The following is a 20667-nucleotide window of genomic DNA, read 5'->3' on the forward strand; positions in this document are numbered from 1 at the left end:
GCTTTCAGAGGAAAAGAGGGCAGAGCAAAGCTTGTCTGCCTGGGCTGAACTAAGCAGCTTTCTCTGTCCTTGCCTGTCTGTGGAGCCAGGAATGCAAGTTCACAACATCAGGGCAGCAAGAGACTGAGAGAAGGGGATGGAAAGTGCCGTTGAAATGGTTGTCAAGGTTGTGAGCCAAGGTCAGGCTGTGCCAGTGAACAGGCCAGGCTTTTGAGGATGTGCCAGATACAGCAGCAAAGATAGCTCTGGAGGAAGACCCAGGATGAGAGCCCTGCCCTCTGTAGGAGGTATGTAGTTTTGCAGCGCTCGTGCTGGGTAGGGGAAGGAGGGGGAACAGCTCTCTTGAGTGATGTCATTGAATGGCGATCCCCTTCTCCCTGTTCACAACGCACAAGTATCTGGCCTTGCCCATCCTGCCTGGTTCTGACATTCCCTTCCCTGTGAGGTTCTGGGAGCATTGATTAAAATAAGGCTAAGATCCTGGCATGTGAAACGTGCAGATCGGGCAGCTGTTTGTGGAACCAAATAGGATGGGTTTAGCCTGAAGGAGCAGGGCTAGAACATGCTGTGCCACACTGGGCAGCGTGGGCCCAGTTGTTAAGGTAGCATTGCTACCAGCAAATGCTTTCAGATCTGAAGAGGGAGTTGCTTGTTTATGTTCTACGACTCATGGATGCATTTTAGTCTCCCATTCTGTTAACATGTGAAACACGGCCTTTAGGGTTCAAACCAAGGAGTCCTAGCAGCCATGGTAGAAAGCAGCCAGAAGGATGGAAAGATGAACCAGTTCTAAACCCCTCATACCTCTGTCTGTAGCAAATATGAGCATGTTCCCCCGCCACTTCCAAAATACTATCTAGAAAGCTTAGCTACGGCAGGAAACTAGTGCCACTGACCACAGGATGGGTGGTGCTTGCTCACCAGCACCATGCCCCTCCTCGCAGGGACCTTGGTGACCATGAGAGGGGCTGAGCTTGCTTTGTGTCTCTAAAGCTGGGGCCCCAGCTTAAACAGAAGCTATAGCTGGTGGTGTTTGCGCATACCAGTAGCTGATTAACCCTGCTCTTGTTCTTCGTTACAGTGACCCCTGCAACCCTGAGGTCACTGCTGAGCTGAGCAGAAGAGGGAGCACCTCTGTAGGAATAGGAGGACCTGAGCTGTAAGCAGTCCTTGGAGCGCTGGTGGCCAGTGCTGCTCCTGGAGCATTCCGGGAGCCAAAGCGAGTGTTTGGGCCATAGGGCTGTCTTGCAGCAGGCTACAGAATTCCTAGCAGAAATACAGCTGCAGGAGCTGAAGTATCATAGCGCTTAGCTTGAGAAGATGCTGTTGCTTATAGAGGCAAAGGTGGCTGTTGTGTTCTCAGGTGGTCTTTTTACCAGTGCCGTAGAGACCTTTCCCTTCCCTCAGCCAGGGCTGTGTGGTAGGGTGGCAGCAGCTTACGTGCTCCTTATCAGTATTCCCCCAGGCTGCATCGCTGCCAGCCTTCCAGCGAGATGGGGATGATAGTCTGTGAGGCTGTACGCTGTATGGTATGTTGGACCCGCAGTAGTTTGTGGCTGGAACTTCGCTTTTTTTTTTTGTGCTCAATAAAGGCAATTTATACCCTTCATATTTGTATTGTTTGCTTTCCAGAAATGGGAAAAAAAATACAAAACCAAAAAACCAAACAGGCAAAGGAAGCATCACTGTCTGACCACAATACCAGCCTTAGGTCCTTCCAATGTTAAACTTCAAGAGATCTCAATGTCCCTGTTTTTCCCAGGCTAATAGTGTGCTCAGAGGCCATTCAGTTGAGCTTACAAGCTGTAGTAACACCACAGCCTGGGCTGACGCTTCCATGGAGGAGGTGGTGCAAAGCTCCCTCTTGTGATTGTTAGGTGGCCACCTGGCACTAAGTGGGCTTGAAGGTGTGAGAGTGATGGCTGCTGCTCCTGCCAGCAGTTCGAATTCCTCACAGGGTCTTTCAGGTGCACGGTTTGTGTCTGGGCATGCGCTGCGTGTGGCTTGGTGACCCAAGGAGGAACTGGCAGCTCCGCGCTGAGATCACTCTGCAAACTGCAGTGAGGTGGGATATTAAAAAACGGTAGAGTCCTTAAACATTCTTGCTCAAAGCCCTTAGCTAAAGGCGTCACTTTGCAGCATTAATGGGCTTTAAGGCTTACCCGCTCTGGAGTGGCAGCTGGGACTGGTGAGACCGCTGAAGCGTTGCCTAGACTGTACCCGAGAGGCCTGGAAGCTGGCAGAATAGCTCGTAGTTGCCTGTCCTGCCAAAAATGGAGGCGGTGCTGCCGTGTGGTTGAGGACAGCAGTATCTTGTGGTAGAAACGAGTGTGTCTCAAATACCTGCTGTTCTCCTTGCCTCTAACAGCGTCTGGGCAGGTCCCACGGACACATCGGAAGGTGTCCTTCCGCCTTGGGAGGCCTTATGGCAGGATCCCTGACTTGGCCCAAGAGGGTGCGGTTGGGCTTTTATCACTTGAAACCCACCGTCCCAGCAGGATGCGCTCTCACCAGTAGCTGTTACGGACAGTGCTGTGATGCTCGTACAGGACAGACGGTTATCAAAGACTCGCTGCCCCAGGCAGGATGGTGGTGTAGGTGCCCTGCTGCACTGTCACTTTGTTCTTGGCCGGCTGGTTCAGACTAACACAGGTCGTGAGCCCCTCCGTGCCTGTGTTTTACATGGGTTAGGACAAGCTGAGACAAGTGTGGGGAAAAGTCTGGCTCATTTGCTGTGTGACTGCTGCAGTAAAGATTGTTTGTTTGCTGGGTGACAACTGCAATAAAGATCGTTGGAAGTTTTTTGTTTGCATTTCCAGTGCAAGCAGGTATCAGCCTGCAGGATGCTTCAGACTGTTCCGGCCTACCTCATTTGTTTCTGTGCAGGGAAATATCTTCCTTCCTCAGAGAGGGATTATGCACAGGAAAATAATTGTGTTGAGCATGAACTTTTTTAACGATCTAGTAAACTAACAGCTTTTTCCTTTCCTTCCTTGTAAGTCTTTTGGTGGAACTGTGTGGGGGATGTTCTCTCCAGGGTGGGTAACACACAGACCAAACCTGTTATGGCTGAATTTGTAGTTTCCAAGGCAGGACAGGAACTACTGACAGCACTAATTCTGAATTTCTTTTTAAAGGGGGAGACATCAGTTCATGGGACTGCTGCAAGCCCCAAAGAGGGTAATGAAGAGGGGTCGGAGAACGACCATGGAGTGCCTTCATCCAAAAAGATGCAGGGGGAGCGCGGAGGAGGAGCAGCTCTCAAGGAGAACGTGTGTCAGGTAGTGGCCTTGAAGAAATCTCTTTGAAACTTTACAACTCTAAAGTTTTTTTGTGTAAGTTCTGGGACATGCTAGTGCCCTGGATAAGCCCAGGTAGCCTCAAGGTGCTTATTGTAGAATTAACCAGCTTTTTGTGTTCTGAATTGAGCCTTTCCTCTGCAATTGCCTCTGCTCCTGCTAAAGTTCACAGATGTTAGGGAGAGGTGGCCAATGCAGGATTCATTTTAGCCAATGCGTGGTAGCAGGGACTGGATGGCAAATGGCAGTGGTGACGCACAAACCCCCTGAATTAACTGACACAAGGAAAACTTAGTGTTTTTCCAGAGGGGTCTCTGCTAGCAGTCCTGGCCAGCAGGTGGATCGGTGCTGTTTGGGATGAGCTGGGGAAGGAGGTTCCTCAGAGCTGACATTGTGCTTCTCTGTCCCTGCAGATCTGCGAGAAGCCAGGGGAGTTGTTGCTGTGTGAGGCGCAGTGCTGTGGTGCTTTCCACCTGCAGTGCCTTGGGCTCTCCGAGATGCCAAAGGGCAAATTCATCTGCAATGAGTGTTCCACAGGTACAGCAGCTTTTGTGAGCGCAGAGGACGGGGTGTTTGTGGCGTAATTAACTGGTCTTACTGTTGATTCAGGCACGTGGGGCGCGAAGAAGTGAATGTCCAGGATCTGATGAGAAAGAGAAGAGGAAATTCTTATCTGGGACTGGGGAGAGAGGGCTGATGGGGAGGATGAGTCTGGAGCAGGCTGGAAAGGGAGGAATATCTAAGTAGGGTTGTCGATTTTTGTTCTTATTTTTCTCTGGCCTGAAATCACAGCTATAGTAGTATTTTTTTCCAATCTGAAGTTTTATCGCAGCTGCCGGTAAAACCAGCCTGCTGCAGACCTGTGCTCTAGGTACAGCAGGTTGGGAAATTGCGCTGTGCTAACGGGCAGCCGGGTGGAAGTGTCAGGGCTTCGTTAAGCCCTTCTGTGTGACTGGTGTTACTTCTCTTGCTCTTTCTCCAGGGGTCCATACCTGCTTTGTGTGCAAGAGCTGTGGGGAAGATGTAAAACGGTGCTTGCTGCCCCTCTGTGGGAAGTATTACCATGAAGCGTGCATACAAAAGTATCCGCCCACAGTCATGCAGAACAAGGGCTTCCGCTGCTCCTTGCACATATGCATGACTTGTCATGCTGCTAACCCGGCGAACATCTCTGCATCTAAAGGTACCAAAATCTCCTAGGGTGCTCAAGGGGATGCAGTCAGAAGCTGTTTCTTTATTTCACGACCGCAGTACAGTTATCTGGTCCACTAGTTCTTTGTGTTGATTTTCTGTCCTTGCCACCGTGGCTGGTGTAGCTGAGGAGTAGCTTCTCTCGGGGGAGTGGAAGGGGTTGCCGCTCGTCAGCGCTCCTGATGGTCAGGCATGGCAACTGAAATGTTCTCGTCTGTCCAGACACTTGTATGCCTGCACGTCCGGCAATGCCACATGCCTCTCTGGGACTTGGAATAAATCTCTGGAGCTGTGCAGACACTCTCACGTTTCTCCTACGTACTTTTCACTGTGCCAGTGCTGCAGACGGTGCCTGCGTAGCAGTACTGTCTCTCAAGACAACGGCATAGAGAGCAGCGTAGTAAAAACTATGATATTGTGCTAGTTCTCATTTTTTTATAATGCAAACTTTCATCTTGTAGTGGTGACACCCTTGGGCTAAGCTTCTCAGGCAAATATTTGAGCTGTTTGCAGCAATACCTTGACCTTTATCTCACATGATTAAACTTAAAACTTTTATGTGATTGTATTGTATGTTTGCTTCTAAAGCTGCCTTTCTTTAAGTGCTTGGTATCTTAAGACAGCTCTGGTTTTGTCCTCAGGGTCTGTGTTGAAGTTGTCTCTTTTTTCCCCCACACATTAGTATTTGGTGTAGAAGACAACACTGAGGTCTGTAGCCTACAGCGGACCACTTCCCCCCTGAATATTTATATTGTGTTCCTCTGGCTTCTCAGCGATCAGATTTACCCCTTTCCTCCCACCTCTTTTCCCTGTTTGTAGTCTCCTGCGAGGAACTGAAAACAGGCTCTCAAAAACCTTGGGTAAATTAGGCCTATAGGCAGTTCTGAATTCTCCGTTACGGAATTTCAGGATAATATCTGATAAAGTGGAGAGGCAAGTGCTGATGTTTTCAGAAGCTACAGGGATTGGTTTCATTACGTGCAGCTAAGCACTTGGAACACCCCCTCTGTAATTACTGTCTGAGCTGATTTACTAATTATTTGTGTATGATAGGAAGCAGTCCCAGTCTGTGAACTCTTGAACTGTTTCTGCACAGCATGCAGGAGGTTTTTCACTTCTAAATAATACATTTTTATATTTATTATATACAAATATATATATATTAAAGATATTACTACTTTTATATATGTTTTGTTATATTAAATAATTTGATAGGAATCTAGTGAGTATGTTGTGGACAGTCTATAAAAATTAAAGGTCAGTTTCCTTTTCCGAAGATCACCTATGGTTGCTCATTTTGAGCGTAGGTATCAGTAGAGAGTAAGTTTGGCAGGAAACAAAAAATCGTCCTCCTTCAGAGGTTCACTGTGTTCCCACCACGTTCTGGTGCTAGGTCGCCTGATGCGCTGTGTGCGGTGTCCAGTTGCCTACCACTCCAATGACTTCTGCCTCGCCGCTGGGTCCGTGGTCCTCGCCTCCAACAGCATCATCTGCCCCAATCACTTCACTGCACGGAGGGGCTGCCGCAACCACGAGCACGTCAACGTCAGCTGGTGCTTTGTCTGCTCGGAAGGTGAGACGGTCTGTGCTGGGTCCCCTATCGCCAAGGAATGCCCCGACAAGAAGTCGTTAGAGCAGGCAGAAGCTTTGCCCATCCAGAGTGTGCCAGTGAGAACTGCAGAGAACAGACTGCCTTCCTGTCCATCCCCATTTAAGTCCAACTTCAGGCTAGGGCTTTTTCTGGATCCTCAGAGGGGTTCTTTTTGCAGCGTGAGTGGAGCACAACTTTTGAGAAGGGTTTGCAGGAGGTCATCGTGCCCTTTTCTCAGCTGTGTCTGTCTGAAAGTGTGGAGTCCAGGGCTTCTGTGCAGTGACTCTGATAAATTCCTCCTCCTTTTCTTTGCAGGGGGCAGCCTCTTATGCTGTGAGTCGTGCCCGGCTGCGTTTCACCGTGAGTGTCTAAACATTGAGATGCCGGAGGGAAGCTGGTATTGTAATGATTGCAAGGCAGGCAAAAAGCCACACTACAAGGAAGTAGTCTGGGTGAAAGTTGGGCGTTACAGGTAGGTGAAGGTAGAACAGACTTGTCCCCATCCCTTTTTCGTGCAGTGCTCATGGTGACTGAGGTGGGAAGGTGCTCCTCTCTGCAGGGTACAGTGCAGCAGCCTCTGGCTTTTTTGCACGCATGTAACAGCTGGTAAAACGCGTGGCTTTCCTTCTCCAGTAAGCCACCAGCCTTGCTGGCAGCCCTCACATGCTTTTCCCCCATGTCTCCATGCAGCACGCTTCTGAGGCAGTTGGAAGTGAGGAGGCCAGGGGTTTTATCTGCCCTTCCCTGTGTTGCAGGTGGTGGCCAGCTGAGATTTGCCATCCTAGGACAATCCCTGTCAACATCCAGAAAATGAAACATGACATCGGTGAGTTCCCTGTGCTGTTCTTCGGTTCCAAGGATTACCTGTGGACCCACCAGGCCCGTGTGTTCCCCTACATGGAAGGTGATGTCAGCAGCAAAGACAAGATGGGGAAGGGCGTGGATGGCATATACAAGAAAGGTAACTTGTCTTCATCCAGGGAGGTACTTGTTCTTTTTCTCTTCTTTTGCATTTGGAGAAGTGGCATTCTTGTAACAGAGAAAAATGTCATCTTTGAGCTAAAGTGAAATTAAATTTGTAGAATGAGCTGCCGCTTATCTATCATCCAGCATCCTCAGAATGTTTGTTGGTCTGACTCCTAGAGAGGGAGGAGGGCGTGCAAATCTCGAATGCTTCTCCAGCTCTGACATAGCCACTCTAAATCCAAGGTAGCTGCTGCTTTATCAGCTCCCCTGTGTCTAATACAGTCTTTATATAAAAATGCACTTGAGAGTTGTGAATGCAGCTGCCTGACCCCTCTGCCCAAAAGCTGGCAAAGCTAGCTGACAGTTTGGATGCTTCATCACCTACTTCCTTACTGTAACTCCTGCGACTGCCCTACTGCATTGGCCTTTTCTTCACCCCCCTCTGGTGAACCTCTGTCTTTGAAGTGGCCATGAGCACTGGGTGGACACTGGCAGCCCAGCTCCGTGTGAGCAGTGGGAGTTCCTTGTAACACAGCCTGTTCTCTCACTTAGCTCTTCAGGAAGCTGCAGTAAGATTTGAAGAGTTGAAGGCACAGAAAGAACTGAGACAGCTTCAGGAAGACAAAAAGAACGACAAGAAACCTCCTCCCTACAAACACATCAAGGTGAGGGCAGGTGGGGGGGGACAGGTGCGGAAGAGAAGTCTTGCGCTGTTATGCGGGTGATTTACAGGTATACAGAAACATTTCTACTGTATGGGGGTGTGGCTGCATTTGAAGGTTACTTTAGGTCCTCTTGGCATCTTCAGTTATCCTCCACAGAAAGGATTCACGTATGCGCAGAGCTGTATGGAAGCTGGACACCAGTAGCAGAGGTACTCTGACTTACTGGAGCAGATCTGGACATCTCTGTGCCGTTCCTTGTCAGTTGCGTGGTCTGAAGGAAGTGTCTCTCTGACTTAGGGGCGAGTGCTAGTGACGCACAATACGCTCAGGTACTGCGTGCTACTGCTGGCGAGGTGGGCGTCCCAGGCGGTGCAAGGTAGGAGGTGGTCAGGGTGCGGTGGAGCAGAGCTGCGTGGAGGATGGTAACCCACAGTATCTTGTTTCATCTCTGCTGTTGTTCCATATCTCTCTCTGTATCGGTTGGTGATTGAACAGAAATACTGAAGCAGATGCACATGTTGGAATACCAGCCCTTTTGCTGAGTTTTTGGGAACTCTTCACGTTTAGGGCTGTACTTTGAGGTAGAATTGGAGCAGCAATAGAAGACCTACAGGACGGAGGTGACTTGACAGGAGAGGTGGGGCCAAGCAGGTGCCTCTGCTTGAGATGTGGGTCCAGGCTGATCAGAAACCCAGTGACTCAGGGAATATGCTCTTTTTTCATTGCACCTGTCTACTCCTTTTTTTGTGTGGCCAGCTATGGAAGCTTAACTGACTGCTGGCACTTTTTGTTTCTAGCTAGGATTTCTGGGCGGGCAGGTATATCCTGCGTGAGTTACTGGACTGAATGCTGCGGCAGCAGTGTAAGGCAGCTTCAGTGGAGGAAATACAGTTTCTCATTATAGGTATTTTTAAGCCTGTCTCTGTCCGCAACATGAAGGAACTTTAGAAGCAGTTCGGAGTCTTTGAAATACCCTTTAATATAAATAATAACAGTTATGGTCATTAGCCATGGCAGCTCTTCTGAGGTCTGTGTGCAAGCTGTTTGTCTCTGTGAAAGTGAAGCAGTTTGTAGGAGCGTACGGTGAACTGGAGAAGGCTTCAGGTTGGAATGGCCAAAGCTGACTGTGTCCACTCCCATCCTGGCTAAGGTGGTCAGCACCTTGAGGTCCATCCAAAGGAGCGCCAACGTGGGAGGCTGCTGCAAAATACACTTGGGTTCTTTCATCGCATCGGGGTTTGGCTAGTCCAAGCATCACCCTGTTTTGGAGCTGGTTTTATACTAGCAGTGCCTCAGAGTAGGACAGGCCTGCTTGGCATGTGTGCGTGCTCGGACACCGGGGTCGCTCAGAGTGGCAGTGCCAGAGCCAGTATGGGCCCCTCTGTCTGCCCAGTGGTGGATGGACCTAATCTTGTGAGTCTCATCACTCTTAACGAGGTGATGAGTTAACAGGCTATGAATAAGAGATTGGAAGCAGCAGAGGAGAACACAAGAGTGACAAGGAAGGTTGGAGGTGGGAGATGGTACTAGGAGGAAGGGAAAAGACTGTGTGGAAGAGATCAATCGGGTTTCTGCAGGGTTTGTTTTTAAACAAAGGCGGAGGATCAGGGCTAGGACAGCCTCAGGCAGGCTGCCAACAAGGAAACTTTGCTCTGTGGGTGGGACTAGATAAATTATGTGGGGGCTGGAATAGCTTTGGTAAATGATCCTCTCCTTTCGTGTTCTGGGAGAGGAAAGGGAGCGGATGGTATTGCTCACCTGGGCAAAGAACAGCAAGGAGCTTTGCTTCAGTGTCTCTCTCCACAGTCCTGACTCTCTGTTGCCTGCCTTTCAGCGTTCGCTGCCTTTAACCAAAACCAAAGGACCCAGCTCGTGCCACAGACATGCCAGTCGCTTCTCCACCTGGTGCTGCGCTCTGCTTCCTTCTGGAGCGGTTTTTAGAGAGCTCCTTGGCTTAACTCTGAGCTCCTCTTTGGGCCTTCCAACGCCAGCCTTGTCTGGTTTTTCTTTCATTTATGTCTGCAGGACAGTTGGGTAGGGAGCTAACTGCTGGTGGCTCAGTGCGTAGGTAGACCTTTCGTACTCTGTCATGGTCATGGGCATGCCAGCCTGGTTCTCCTAGTGACAGCTGAGAGCACAAAACAGCTTGAAGGTAACAGATTCAAAAACCAGGGCTGTAAGGAAAAGGACCTGACACTCAGAGACTGGAGAAGGTGCTGTTTCACACAAAAAAATGGTTTGGTGTTGGTCACAGATATGGTGTGCACCCAGCTGGAGTGCTGGGCCACCTGGGCTGGATGTAGGTACAGTGGTGATGGGAGGGGGACACTTGGCAGCCTCTCCCTGCACTGGGGTCGCAGAATACACACTGCACCAGGTGATGCTGATGGGGGACCTGCCTCCTCCTTAGCTCTTTCCTCTAACCCCATATACCTCTTGAAATAGCGTGCCCAGAGTACGCGTGTGCCTGTACTTGTGTCCTTCTGCCCCTTGGTGTAACTTGCACTGCAGCCTGTCAGCTCGTAGGCAAGGGTTGAGTATAGAAGTGACTATCGTGATGACCTCTTGTTTTCGAGTAGCTAACGTCCTTCATGTGCATTCAAGGTGAACCGACCGGTGGGTAAGGTGCAGATCTTCACTGCAGACCTGTCTGAGATACCGCGTTGCAACTGCAAACCCACAGATGAAAACCCATGCGGCTTGGACTCCGAATGCATCAATCGCATGTTGCTCTATGAATGCCACCCCATGGTCTGCCCTGCTGGGGAGCGCTGCCAGAACCAGTGCTTCTCTAAGCGGCAGTATCCCGAGGTACAAATTTTCCGCACACTGGCACGAGGCTGGGGCTTGCAAGCCAAAACAGACATCAGAAAGGTACGTACTGTGTTTCTGCATGTAGTTTTCTCTTGCCACTTCTCTCTTGCTCAGTGTTGTTCTCAATAGATTTGAAAAATTACTGTCTTCCGTAATTTGAAGACGACTTCTTCCCGTAGCATGCCATTTAGGAAAGAAATGGAACAATTTAACTTTTCCAGTCTCCTGACAAGAATGCTTTGGTTAAGCTACCCAAGAAAATGGTTTAGATGTTGATGTCCCATGGGGTAAGAAAGATGTCTATCTGTCTGCTTGTATGGACGGTAGGCTCTGAGGACACCAGAACACTGGCCTGAAAACGGTGCTCAGCATTTCCAGGTGGGGAACAGTGGTTATACCTCCCCCCCATTCTTGAATAGCCAGGCTTTTCCAGCATGAGAATCTTGTATCAGAAACTGAAGGCAGGGCTTGGCTCTTACAAAACAGTAATGTCCTGCAGATGGGTGGTGTTATTGCTGAAATTGGCATCTCCAGCTAAAACACTTGCATATATACATTTTCAAATGCAGAGAATAGATGTTCTGTGGACACGTGCCTGTGCTGAATGAAGACGGAAGAATGCCAAAGCTAAGAAAGGGTGAAGTGAAAGAGAGGACAATTAGCACAGCAGGAGAAGAATGTGTGAAAAAGCAGGAGTAGGGACAACATGCTATAGGAGGGGTCTTGATAGCAGTAGGAGAGATGTGAGTCTGTCCTGTTTAGGCTTTGTGCCTGCTCTGATCCAGGTGAAAGCATCTCTCTGCCGTTCCGTGCGCCTGTTATGTTTCGCTTTCAGCTGATGGTCTGGAAACAGCAGAACTCATCTGTTTAATGGAGGCACCTGTTAGCCCCGGTGGAGCGGAGCTGGGGTTCCCTTTGAGGGTTGAAGTACGGTCTCTGCGGTACTTCATTACCAGGGAACTCCACGGATTCACTGTAGGAGCAGGTGCCCTAGGTCCATCGTGCCGCTCAGTGTGGTTGGTCCCCCAAGGGATGTTGTTTCCAGCTGGAATGCAGTTGTGCAGTGCTTTGAGCTTTGCAGCGAAGAGCTGTTCTTGTGGTTTGCTTTTATGCTGTCCCTGAATGTTAATTCTTTCTGTAGCACAGAATAATCTGAGGGCCGTTGTTGCTTTATTTAATTTATTTCAAGTTATTTGTTGAGTGTGTGAAACAGATGTATGATTCAGGGCTCTTCGTGAAGAGTATAGGTCAAACTGGCTGCAAAGTACAGAGGAAGATTTTTATAGAAATTTTTTCCACAAAGGAAATGAGAACTAAGCTTTAGCACAAAGGTGGATGTCCCTCCGTACTGGAGGGAATTTGTCTCATCTTATCAGCATGGTATTTTCTCCCTGGCAGGGCGAATTTGTTAATGAGTATGTTGGGGAGCTAATTGATGAAGAGGAGTGCCGAGCCCGAATCCGCTATGCTCAGGAGCATGACATCACCAATTTCTACATGTTGACACTGGATAAGGTACGTGGAAAGAACTTGTCTTGCCAGGATCCTATACAGAAGTAAAACGATGGCAAGGAAAGCGTGATAGTGGTCTTCTACAGCAAGTAAAAAGGTGCTAAGAGTTGCTTATGAGCTGGTCTGCATTTCCACTAAAGAGAAGACTAAAAGAATGGACTTAACATGCAGGAGAGAAGTTTCAGGTTGGATATTATGATTAGGACCAAAGTCTGAACCGAATTCGTTGCAGTGTGTTCAGAAGAGGTGAGCCAGTTGTCCGAGGGCAATTGTCTGAGGATCATAGATCCTGCTTCAGCATAACAGGGTCGGTTTGGTAATCTCAGGATCCTTGCCAGCAGCTGAACCCTGGAGAGTCCAGAACTGGGCTGATGTGTGCCAGGGAATGCGTCAGCCCTCAGCTGTATCAGGCACGGTGAGACCCTAATTTAAGTTCTGATCCCAGGTCTTGCTGGTCTAAGTAGAGAAGTGGAGTTTGTTAAACCCCCAGAATCCTCAGCGGGTCCTGGAGGCCAGGTTGTTGGTGTGAACTCCTGGCTTTTAGAGGTAAGTAGTTTTGTCAGCTGCTTTCCACACTTTCACACTCATCCTTGAGAAGATTAGAAGGAAACCATGAAAGCAGGCATGGGAAGAAGCTTTTGAGCGTGGGACAGGATAACAGCGTGACTGCTTTCTGACTGTCCCTTCTTCTTACTGGAAATTCACACTGACCGTCTCTTGTTTTCCTGGCTAATGGGTGGGAGCAGGGACAAAACCAAGTGCTAGTATCTTCCCCGTTATTGCAAAACGAAATCTGTTGCAGCTGCCCCTCCTCTGACACATCTAACTAATGGTGGTGTACCGTACAGAAGCGTACCTCACGTGTCGCGTACGGTTCCTGTTTTCCTTCTCTACACTGATGTACAAGAAATAGGAACTGGTATTTTGCTTTTAAGCAGAAGTTGGGGTCTGGAACCGCAAGTGCTGCCTTGGAAGTGTGCTGGTGTAGTGTTTATCCGGCACTAACACCGCAGGGAGAGCGAACTTCCCAGAAAGCAGCAGTAGCGCTTTCCTGTCTGTTCGGGAGGCCGTCTGTCTTTGAAGAGGAAGATGATGATGTGCAGGAGACTGTATTGCCATTTAAGCTGCCAGCCTCCACCAGGGACATCAGCGTGTGGAAACTGGTTGGGTGTCTGTCGATTGTCCAGGCAACACAGCGACACCTGTCCCTTGTGCTTGGCTAAAACACGTGTGTGAACTGAGGTGCTTTGCAGGTGTCATCAGATGCCTCCGTTGTCATAGTTTTCACTGCTGATTAATGCTTTCCTGGTGCCTCTGCTGCAATGGCTTGAGCAGGAAATGACACTTTATTAAATGTGGGGTTTCTTTTTTTTTTTTTCCTGCAATTCCAGGATCGAATCATTGATGCTGGGCCAAAGGGCAATTACGCTCGATTCATGAACCATTGCTGCCAGCCAAACTGTGAGACTCAGAAATGGTGTGTGAATGGTGATACTCGGGTTGGGCTCTTCGCAATTGTAAATATCAAAGCCGGTAAGGAACCCCGCGCTGTCCCTACCTGCAGTTAAAAGCATGGGAGTGTTTCTGTAAGGAGAGGGGAGGGGTTGTAGCTCCCTGGGAAGATAATTAATTTTTGTTTTCACATAGGCAGTCATGAGACTTGACACCAGCACTGACATAATGAAACGCACACCCCCATGGTATAAATGGAGGCTGAGATTTCTAATTTACAGGGTCAAGAAATGGAGCTAAGCATCTGCAGCGTGGGGTCGAATGCCCTTTTGGCTGTAGTATGTGGCAGGAGTGTGGGGTTGCACTGAATTTTCAATCCACACAGATCTGCGGGGAGATGAATAGTTGGTATCCTTCCATAGTAGGCACAGTCATTTGTGTCGCTATATTTCAAAAGTGCTTTTACTTCAGCAATAAGACGTTCTGCCCCATAGTTCATTACAACTTTACTTGGTTTTCATCTGCTTTTGTGCCAGGGACTGAGCTGACTTTCAACTACAATCTGGAGTGTTTGGGAAATGGAAAGACCGTTTGTAAATGTGGTGCCCCAAATTGCAGTGGCTTCCTAGGAGTTCGGCCAAAGGTATGATGCCTCCTTTAGGTCTTTGTTCTTCCAGATCACCTCTTTGCATAGATGTGTATCATTTCTTGCAGAGATCCCAGGAAGGGCAATCCGGTTTCAGCGTGGCCATGAAAGCACCACTTGAAATGAGTCGAATCCTGAAGTTTTCATTCTGAGAGCACAGATCTTAGACCTGAATTATCAGAGTTGCTATAAATAATGATAGGAAATAGTATTTTATAACAAAAGAGTAAATGAAAGATTTTTTTCCCAGAATTTTTTGCTTACTAGCGTGATAATTTCCATCACGTTGGAGGTGCAAAGGACAGGCATGGGAAAGGCTTCCATCGTATAACCAAGAAACCATGGTGTAGTCCATTTCCCAAAGTTAAAGGCCTGAGCAAATTGGGAGCATGCACGGAAGGCCAGCAAACTCATGTTCTTTCAGACATGGAGTTGCTTTAGAGCCAGAAAGCTTCTATATTGCCATCTTTGCTGCACTAAGAAACTTCCTGGGGTTTTTTCCTTCTTTTGGTTAAGTGACTGAAGTGCATACCTCAGACAGGAATAAGAAATTTGCCATATCTGTAGTAGAAAAATCACTAGCTTTTAAACCTCATCGACTTTTGAGAGCTTCGTGTTGTAACTGTAATGTTGCGGTAACAGGAATTGATTTCAATTACCTTCTTGTGTGAGCTGGTTCTCACTGGGAAAAGGAAATAACAGGAGCGGTTGGCCGCGTTCCCAGCTGTCACCAGCTAAATCTATGTCTCAGCTGTTGGTTTGTTTCAAGAGCCTTCACCAAATCAGCCTGTAATCCCTCTGCTCTGGCGTGTGGATACTGGCGGCTTGCCTGCCCGCAGTTAGGGGTTAACAGCTCCAGCAGCACAGTTGTTACGCCCCATCGATGTATAGGGAAGGTTTTGTGAATTCTCCAGAGCGCATAGTTCCGCAGAAAAATTAACCTAGGATTAAAAAAAAAAAAAAATGTCTTCAGAAGCTGACAGGTGAGGTGAATTACACATCTGATGAATTTAGTTCTTTTTTGGGTTGTGATTTAAAGTTCAATTGATTTTGTGCTGCTCCTGTGTTATACGCGGCTCGGCTGTCATTTTTGCCCCGAAATTGCAGGTTGCATGATGGAAATCAGAGAAAGGTGCCCTTTAGTTGGCATTAATGTTCCATTGTGGTGCCTGAGGCGACTCATTCCATCTTGATGAGACGGGCTAAGAAACAATACTCAAGAAAACAGTACCTTGGGGTATTTTTTTTTCAAATTCATCCCACAATAGATGTGGTTTTTAAGCTTCCTGAAGATACGTCGAGACTAAACTTTGCTGATTATATTCAAGTTCACTCTTAAAAGTGACCTTTCTAACTGGGAGTGCGGAAGAATGCTTGGGAGTCTATTGTGCTGCAGTGAGCAAGTGGGAATCGCTTAGTCCAGCTGTTAGACCTTGCTTAGACATTCAAATTAGCTGTGAAAGGTTTTTCTCGTTCCCTTTGTAATTAGATGGCCGAGGTACTAGGCGCTGAGAATAGGTGGAATGGTTTAGGTGGAGTGATTTCACTGCCTGCATTTTCAGTGATAAGAAAGGCCTGACTTGTCCCCATTGTCGATGGGGTTGATGGTACGAAACCAGAAATATCCACATGTGAAGGGGAAGGGAACAATCGAGACGTGTACCTCCCTGGTGGCAGGACCGCTGCTGAATTCTGAAATTGTAGATCTGGAGACAAAGGTTTCGGTGTTGGGTTTTTTTTTAATATTGGTAGGAGAGTGATTGAAGTAGTACCCAATATTAATGTGGAATAAAGGATGCAAAAATCGCCTTGTAGACGTTGTCTCAGCACACAGAGATGTTCTCTGTGGAGAACGTGTATTTGGACACGAAGATATGCGGATAGTGGCATAAAAACTCTCTCATGTCTGTTTAGACAAACTAAACTGATAGCGCTTTGATAAGGTCGCTGGCAGGGGACAGCTGTCACTACCTTTGTGGCGCTGAGCGTTCGGTACAATGGGAGGCTTTTAGCCTTCGGGGATCCGAGCTAGGGGTGAGGAGTGGCCTGAGAGCCTAGCTGGGGGGGCCGCTTGGAGGAAGCCGTAGGCCAGGGAAGAGACCACTTAAGCCATTTAGGTGCCAGTCGTGGTTATTTCATTACTGCCTGTAACGCAGGCAGAATTTAAACAGAATTTAACTGTACTGGTGACACAAAGATGTCAGATGTCATTGGTGTGGGAGGATGGGGCATTTGCAAAGGAATAACTGAGTATAACTGGGAACGGGCTGGAGTTCAGAGATTCAGGACGCCACGGTACAACACCTGGAGGGTAATAGCAGAAGGAAATCTGCAGTGAGAAGGTCATGGATGAGCAGTCGTGGTGGAGAAGGAGCCGTTGTGCGGTTCAGCTGCCGCAGGACTGAGCTGCTGTGGTGAAAAAGGCAAATGCAGGCGGTGCTTTGGGAGGGATTTCCCATTCTTTTGGAGAAGCATTGATGTCGTTGTACACGGCCTGCGAGGCGTCATCTGAAGTAGCGTGTGTAATTCTGTAACTTGCGTTTGGGAGAAACAAACTGGGTAGGGGCAGAGAAAAGCCATTAGAAAGATTGAGGGTGCAGACTGTGATCACAGATAAATTCAGACCGAAAATGAGGAGAGGGGTGAGGAACATCAAAAAGTGGCCTGGGAGAGATGCCTCATGAGAGTCAGGGGTGCAAGGGGACCCAACTGCTTTAACCAAGGACCCAAAGAGTGTGTGAGAGGTAGCACAAGCTCAGCAATGCCAGGCAGCCCCTGGCTCCTTGTTCTGCTGTTGGGATTGCATTGTGTCACACGTTTAGCCAGGCTCTTGTGCAGGCCTTCCAGACTTTTTCCAAAAGAAAAAAACCCTATTTGCTATAGTAAATAGATTGCCAAATACGAAGAAGCACTGTAGAGTTGTTACATACATTGCAGGTACGGCTGGCGGTGGAGTTTTTATTTGCGGCATTGCGGTTATCTCCACCGTAGCAGGAAGGGAGCAGATGGAAGGGGCAGAGACCCGCGTTAACTGATGTTGTCTCACCCACAGAGCCAACCCACCCTCACCGAGGAAAAGTCCAAGAAGCTAAAGAGACGGCCGCAGATGAAGCGCAGGTCTCAGGCGGAGGTGATGAAGGAGCGAGAGGATGAGTGTTTCAGCTGTGGGGATGGAGGGCAGCTAGTTTCTTGTAAGAAGCCAGGCTGCCCCAAGGTGTATCACGCGGACTGCCTCAACCTGACCAAGAGACCTGCAGGTCAGTACTCCACGTGGCTGGGCTCGCTTGGGTCACAGCATTGGCTCGAGGTGTCCCAGGTGCTGCTCATCACCTCGCACTCGCTTCACAGCACCTTCTAGAAATCTTTCTCATTTGAACAGATTTTGTGGCCCACACGACGCAACCACCCTGGTTTGCACCCCCCTGGGACTGCAAAAAGATGAATTGATTGCTGAAGGGTGAGCTGGTCCTTGCCTAAGAACTGGTGCTTGTGAGCTGACTCCATCCTTGGGGCCTGGCAGAGGACAGTCACAACAATAGTTATGATATTGGTTCCTCAGTCTGTTTTCCCAAGGTTGAAGACAATTGAGTGAATTGATAAGAGTTAAGAGAAAAATGTGTTAGATGTCTTAATAGCCATGAGTTTATAGCTAAGGAACAGAACAGTATTAAAACATATCCTAGTTTGTGTTGAAACGAGGACAGAAATTTCAAATAAAAAAAGAAAGAAATAGGCTCCCTGTATGAGTGATAAAACGGTTTCTGGTTCATTAGCAGCTCAGGGGCTGTAAAGTAACATTTGTTAGTGGAAAAGATTTAAGTTGCTTTTAAAAGTTTTTAAGGAGCTGGTTAAGGGGAGTGTTTCATCTGTTGTTTCGGTTTGTCTTGATTACTAAAGGAGTTCCTGGGACCTTTAATGAGTGTTCAGGTTTAACCAATGCTCAGAAAGGGAAAAAGTCTGACCTGAGTCTTGCTAGGCCAGTTAGCCCGATGTCTGCCAGGCCGGGAGGATGGAAAAGCTGATGCGAGGTCAAGTGCCTAAAGAATTAAATGGTAAGAACCTAAGCAATACTAGATGACAAGTTTTTAGGTAGAATAACTCATCAAACCTAATTTAGGCGTTTTTGCTAAGATAATAAATTTGGTTAATAAAAGAAACTGCATTGAAGTAGTTTGTTTAGGGGGCTGTAAATCTTTTGATTTAATACCGTAAGCATTCCCGTAATTAGAAATTCTCTGTGCAGCTCTGTACAGTATTTTCTGAGGACGTTGGAGGCAGGCTGAGAAACATGGAACCAAGCAGTCTCTGAAAGTAGCTGCCAGGAGAGTCACCGCGACAGAGTGTTTCTGTCAGCGCGCCAGGGGAGCCAGAACTGGGCGCTCAGCACCTCTAGCTGTAATTTGGCAGAAGGTGTAGAAGGGCTAGTAGCGCATTTTGTAGATGACAGAAATGACGGGTGTGCGTCTGTTAAGTTTTGGGGAGAATAGGGCATTATACAGAAGACCTGGGATTGCTCATTGAACAAACGCTGTAACAGAGCAACGTGAAAGCCGACGGGAGCGCGGGTCATTCCTATGGAAACATCATCATTCAGGGTGAGGGAGTCCTGAATATCACCTTCCTGTCCATTTTTGTGTGCTAAGACAGGGTGCTGTAGCATCCTGGCAGGCTTTCCCATGCTTTAAAGTCTCCATCGAAGGAGAATCCCCTGCTTTCCATTTGAAAAGTTTCTCCTAACAGCCTGTCTTGAAAAAACAAAGGATTACTTTTGGATACCCATTTTTTTACAGGATGGGAGACTGTTATCTCCTTAATCCTCTTCCTCTTAGACAAAAACACAGCCTCTCCTTGCAGCTCTTATTTTCTAAAATTATTATTCTTGATCTGCTCTGGACTGTGTCCCACCTGCCTACACGTTTTTTAAATTGTGGTAGAGTATTTTAACAGTATTGCAGCTGAGGCCTTGCTAACACTGACAGAACAGAAGAATTGTATTTTGTGTTTTACATAACATACCTCAGAAAATGAGATTTTGCTCGTTTTTAAAAAGTAACTTTTATTATTTATGTGATGTTCGTGATTTGCCCTGTCATCCTTGAGTCCTCTTGTCTTGATCCTTTGCACATATTTATTTTTGTTTCTTCCTCCTGCAGTCCTCTGCTGTGCACTGGTCTTTATTTAATTGCATCTTGTTAGTGCCAGAGCATCTGTCCAGTTTAAATTCTGAGCCTGTCTAACCAGATTTTTGCAGTTCCTCACAGCCTTGCTGTTATCTACCTGTTTCAGTAAGAGTGTTTGCCCTTCTGTTTCTACAAATTTGAAATTAAAATACAGGCTAAAATAGACTCCTGAAGGATGTCGTTGGAAATGCTCCCTCGCTTTGCCAGAAGACCATTAATAGCAGTTTCCTGAGAATGTTTTTCAGCCAATTGTAGCCATTTTACCATTTTTACACATAGGTTGTTATTTTCATAGCCCGCTCCTTAGAGTGTTGTGCAGGACATGAAAGGTTCAGCACTCTTTACTTCAAATGTTTCTTCTGCCGTGGGCTTTGCTGTCAAGTAATTGGAATTTCCTGCTTGTTTGCATGTTCCTAATTGTGTGATCTGACTTCTGAAAGCTCCTCTGCTCTGGGCTGTCCCTGGAGAGGCTGCTTATTCATTAGGCCTTTCATCCTGTCAAAGACCATTAGAGTGGTTTGATAGGATTTATCCTTCCTGCAACGTACTGGCAGGTTTTGAGTTATTTCATTTTCCATCCGTACGAATGACCTCCTACAATAATAGTCACAGAGCCTTTCCAGTGGCCAAAGTGAGCGTTGAGTGTGGCGCTCTGGGTTGCTGACGGTGTGGGGAGAGCAGCAACAGCCTGGGCTGCAGCACCGTGAGCCTGAAAGACGGAAAACCATGTGCAGTGTTAAACGTCCCCGCTCTGAAAAGTATGCTGAAAAGTTGGAGAAGATGCAGAAAAGCAGCGTACGTATTTTGAGAGCGGAACAGAAGCCTTGGACTGGCTTCAAAGGAGGGAAAAACATGCTACATGTTGTCTTCAGCCCCAGGGGAGAAGCAGCGTGAGAGAGGGGAGTGGAAAGCTGGTGTTGCACAAGCGCGTGGAGAAATGCTCACAGCTGCTCAGTGCCGTGCTGCAGCCGTGCTCCCTTCCAGCCTCCCTGGAAAAGAGCTGGTAGCCAAAGCCACAGATGTGTGGGCTTGGTTCAGGGAGGCTGGCAAGTGCTCTGGCCCGGCTGGTGTCTGTGGTTGCCTTCCACAGACAGTCAGGGGACATATTTGGAGAGGCAGACGTGCTGGTCCTACGGTGAGAGGTCAGGGACTCGGCATCGTGTATCCTGGGTGCAAATGGTCTCACTGTTCCTTGTGTCCATGAACCGGTGAGAAGACAGCGGCGGCAGCCTTGGCTGGGGGAGCAGAGGGTTGAAGCAGCGAGGTCATCTATAAGTGAAAAAAGCAGCAGTCTCTGAAGAGCAATGTTGCTTTTTTTCCCTCCGTGTTGATATTGATGGCGAAGAGATTC

The 20667-nt window shown here is 48.0% G+C and overlaps 1 protein-coding gene across 5 annotated transcripts in view; it reads left to right on the top strand.

Annotated features, from left to right (window-relative positions):
• Positions 1–20667, top strand: part of NSD1 (nuclear receptor binding SET domain protein 1) — a 65861-nt gene that overhangs the window by 35738 nt on the left and 9456 nt on the right. For all 5 annotated transcript variants that reach the window (XM_074604181.1, XM_074604180.1, XM_074604183.1 and 2 more), the window contains 12 exons: positions 3138–3281; positions 3713–3836; positions 4282–4482; positions 5884–6063; positions 6397–6553; positions 6837–7042; positions 7600–7712; positions 10317–10586; positions 11925–12041; positions 13430–13571; positions 14027–14133; positions 17189–17393. In XM_074604181.1, the coding sequence (XP_074460282.1) occupies positions 3138–3281; positions 3713–3836; positions 4282–4482; positions 5884–6063; positions 6397–6553; positions 6837–7042; positions 7600–7712; positions 10317–10586; positions 11925–12041; positions 13430–13571; positions 14027–14133; positions 17189–17393 (1966 nt within the window). The remainder of the gene's footprint in view (positions 1–3137; positions 3282–3712; positions 3837–4281; positions 4483–5883; positions 6064–6396; positions 6554–6836; positions 7043–7599; positions 7713–10316; positions 10587–11924; positions 12042–13429; positions 13572–14026; positions 14134–17188; positions 17394–20667) is intronic.

The sequence above is a fragment of the Larus michahellis genome, chromosome 11 (genome assembly GCF_964199755.1).
Source record: "Larus michahellis chromosome 11, bLarMic1.1, whole genome shotgun sequence".
Classification (NCBI taxonomy): domain Eukaryota; kingdom Metazoa; phylum Chordata; class Aves; order Charadriiformes; family Laridae; genus Larus; species Larus michahellis.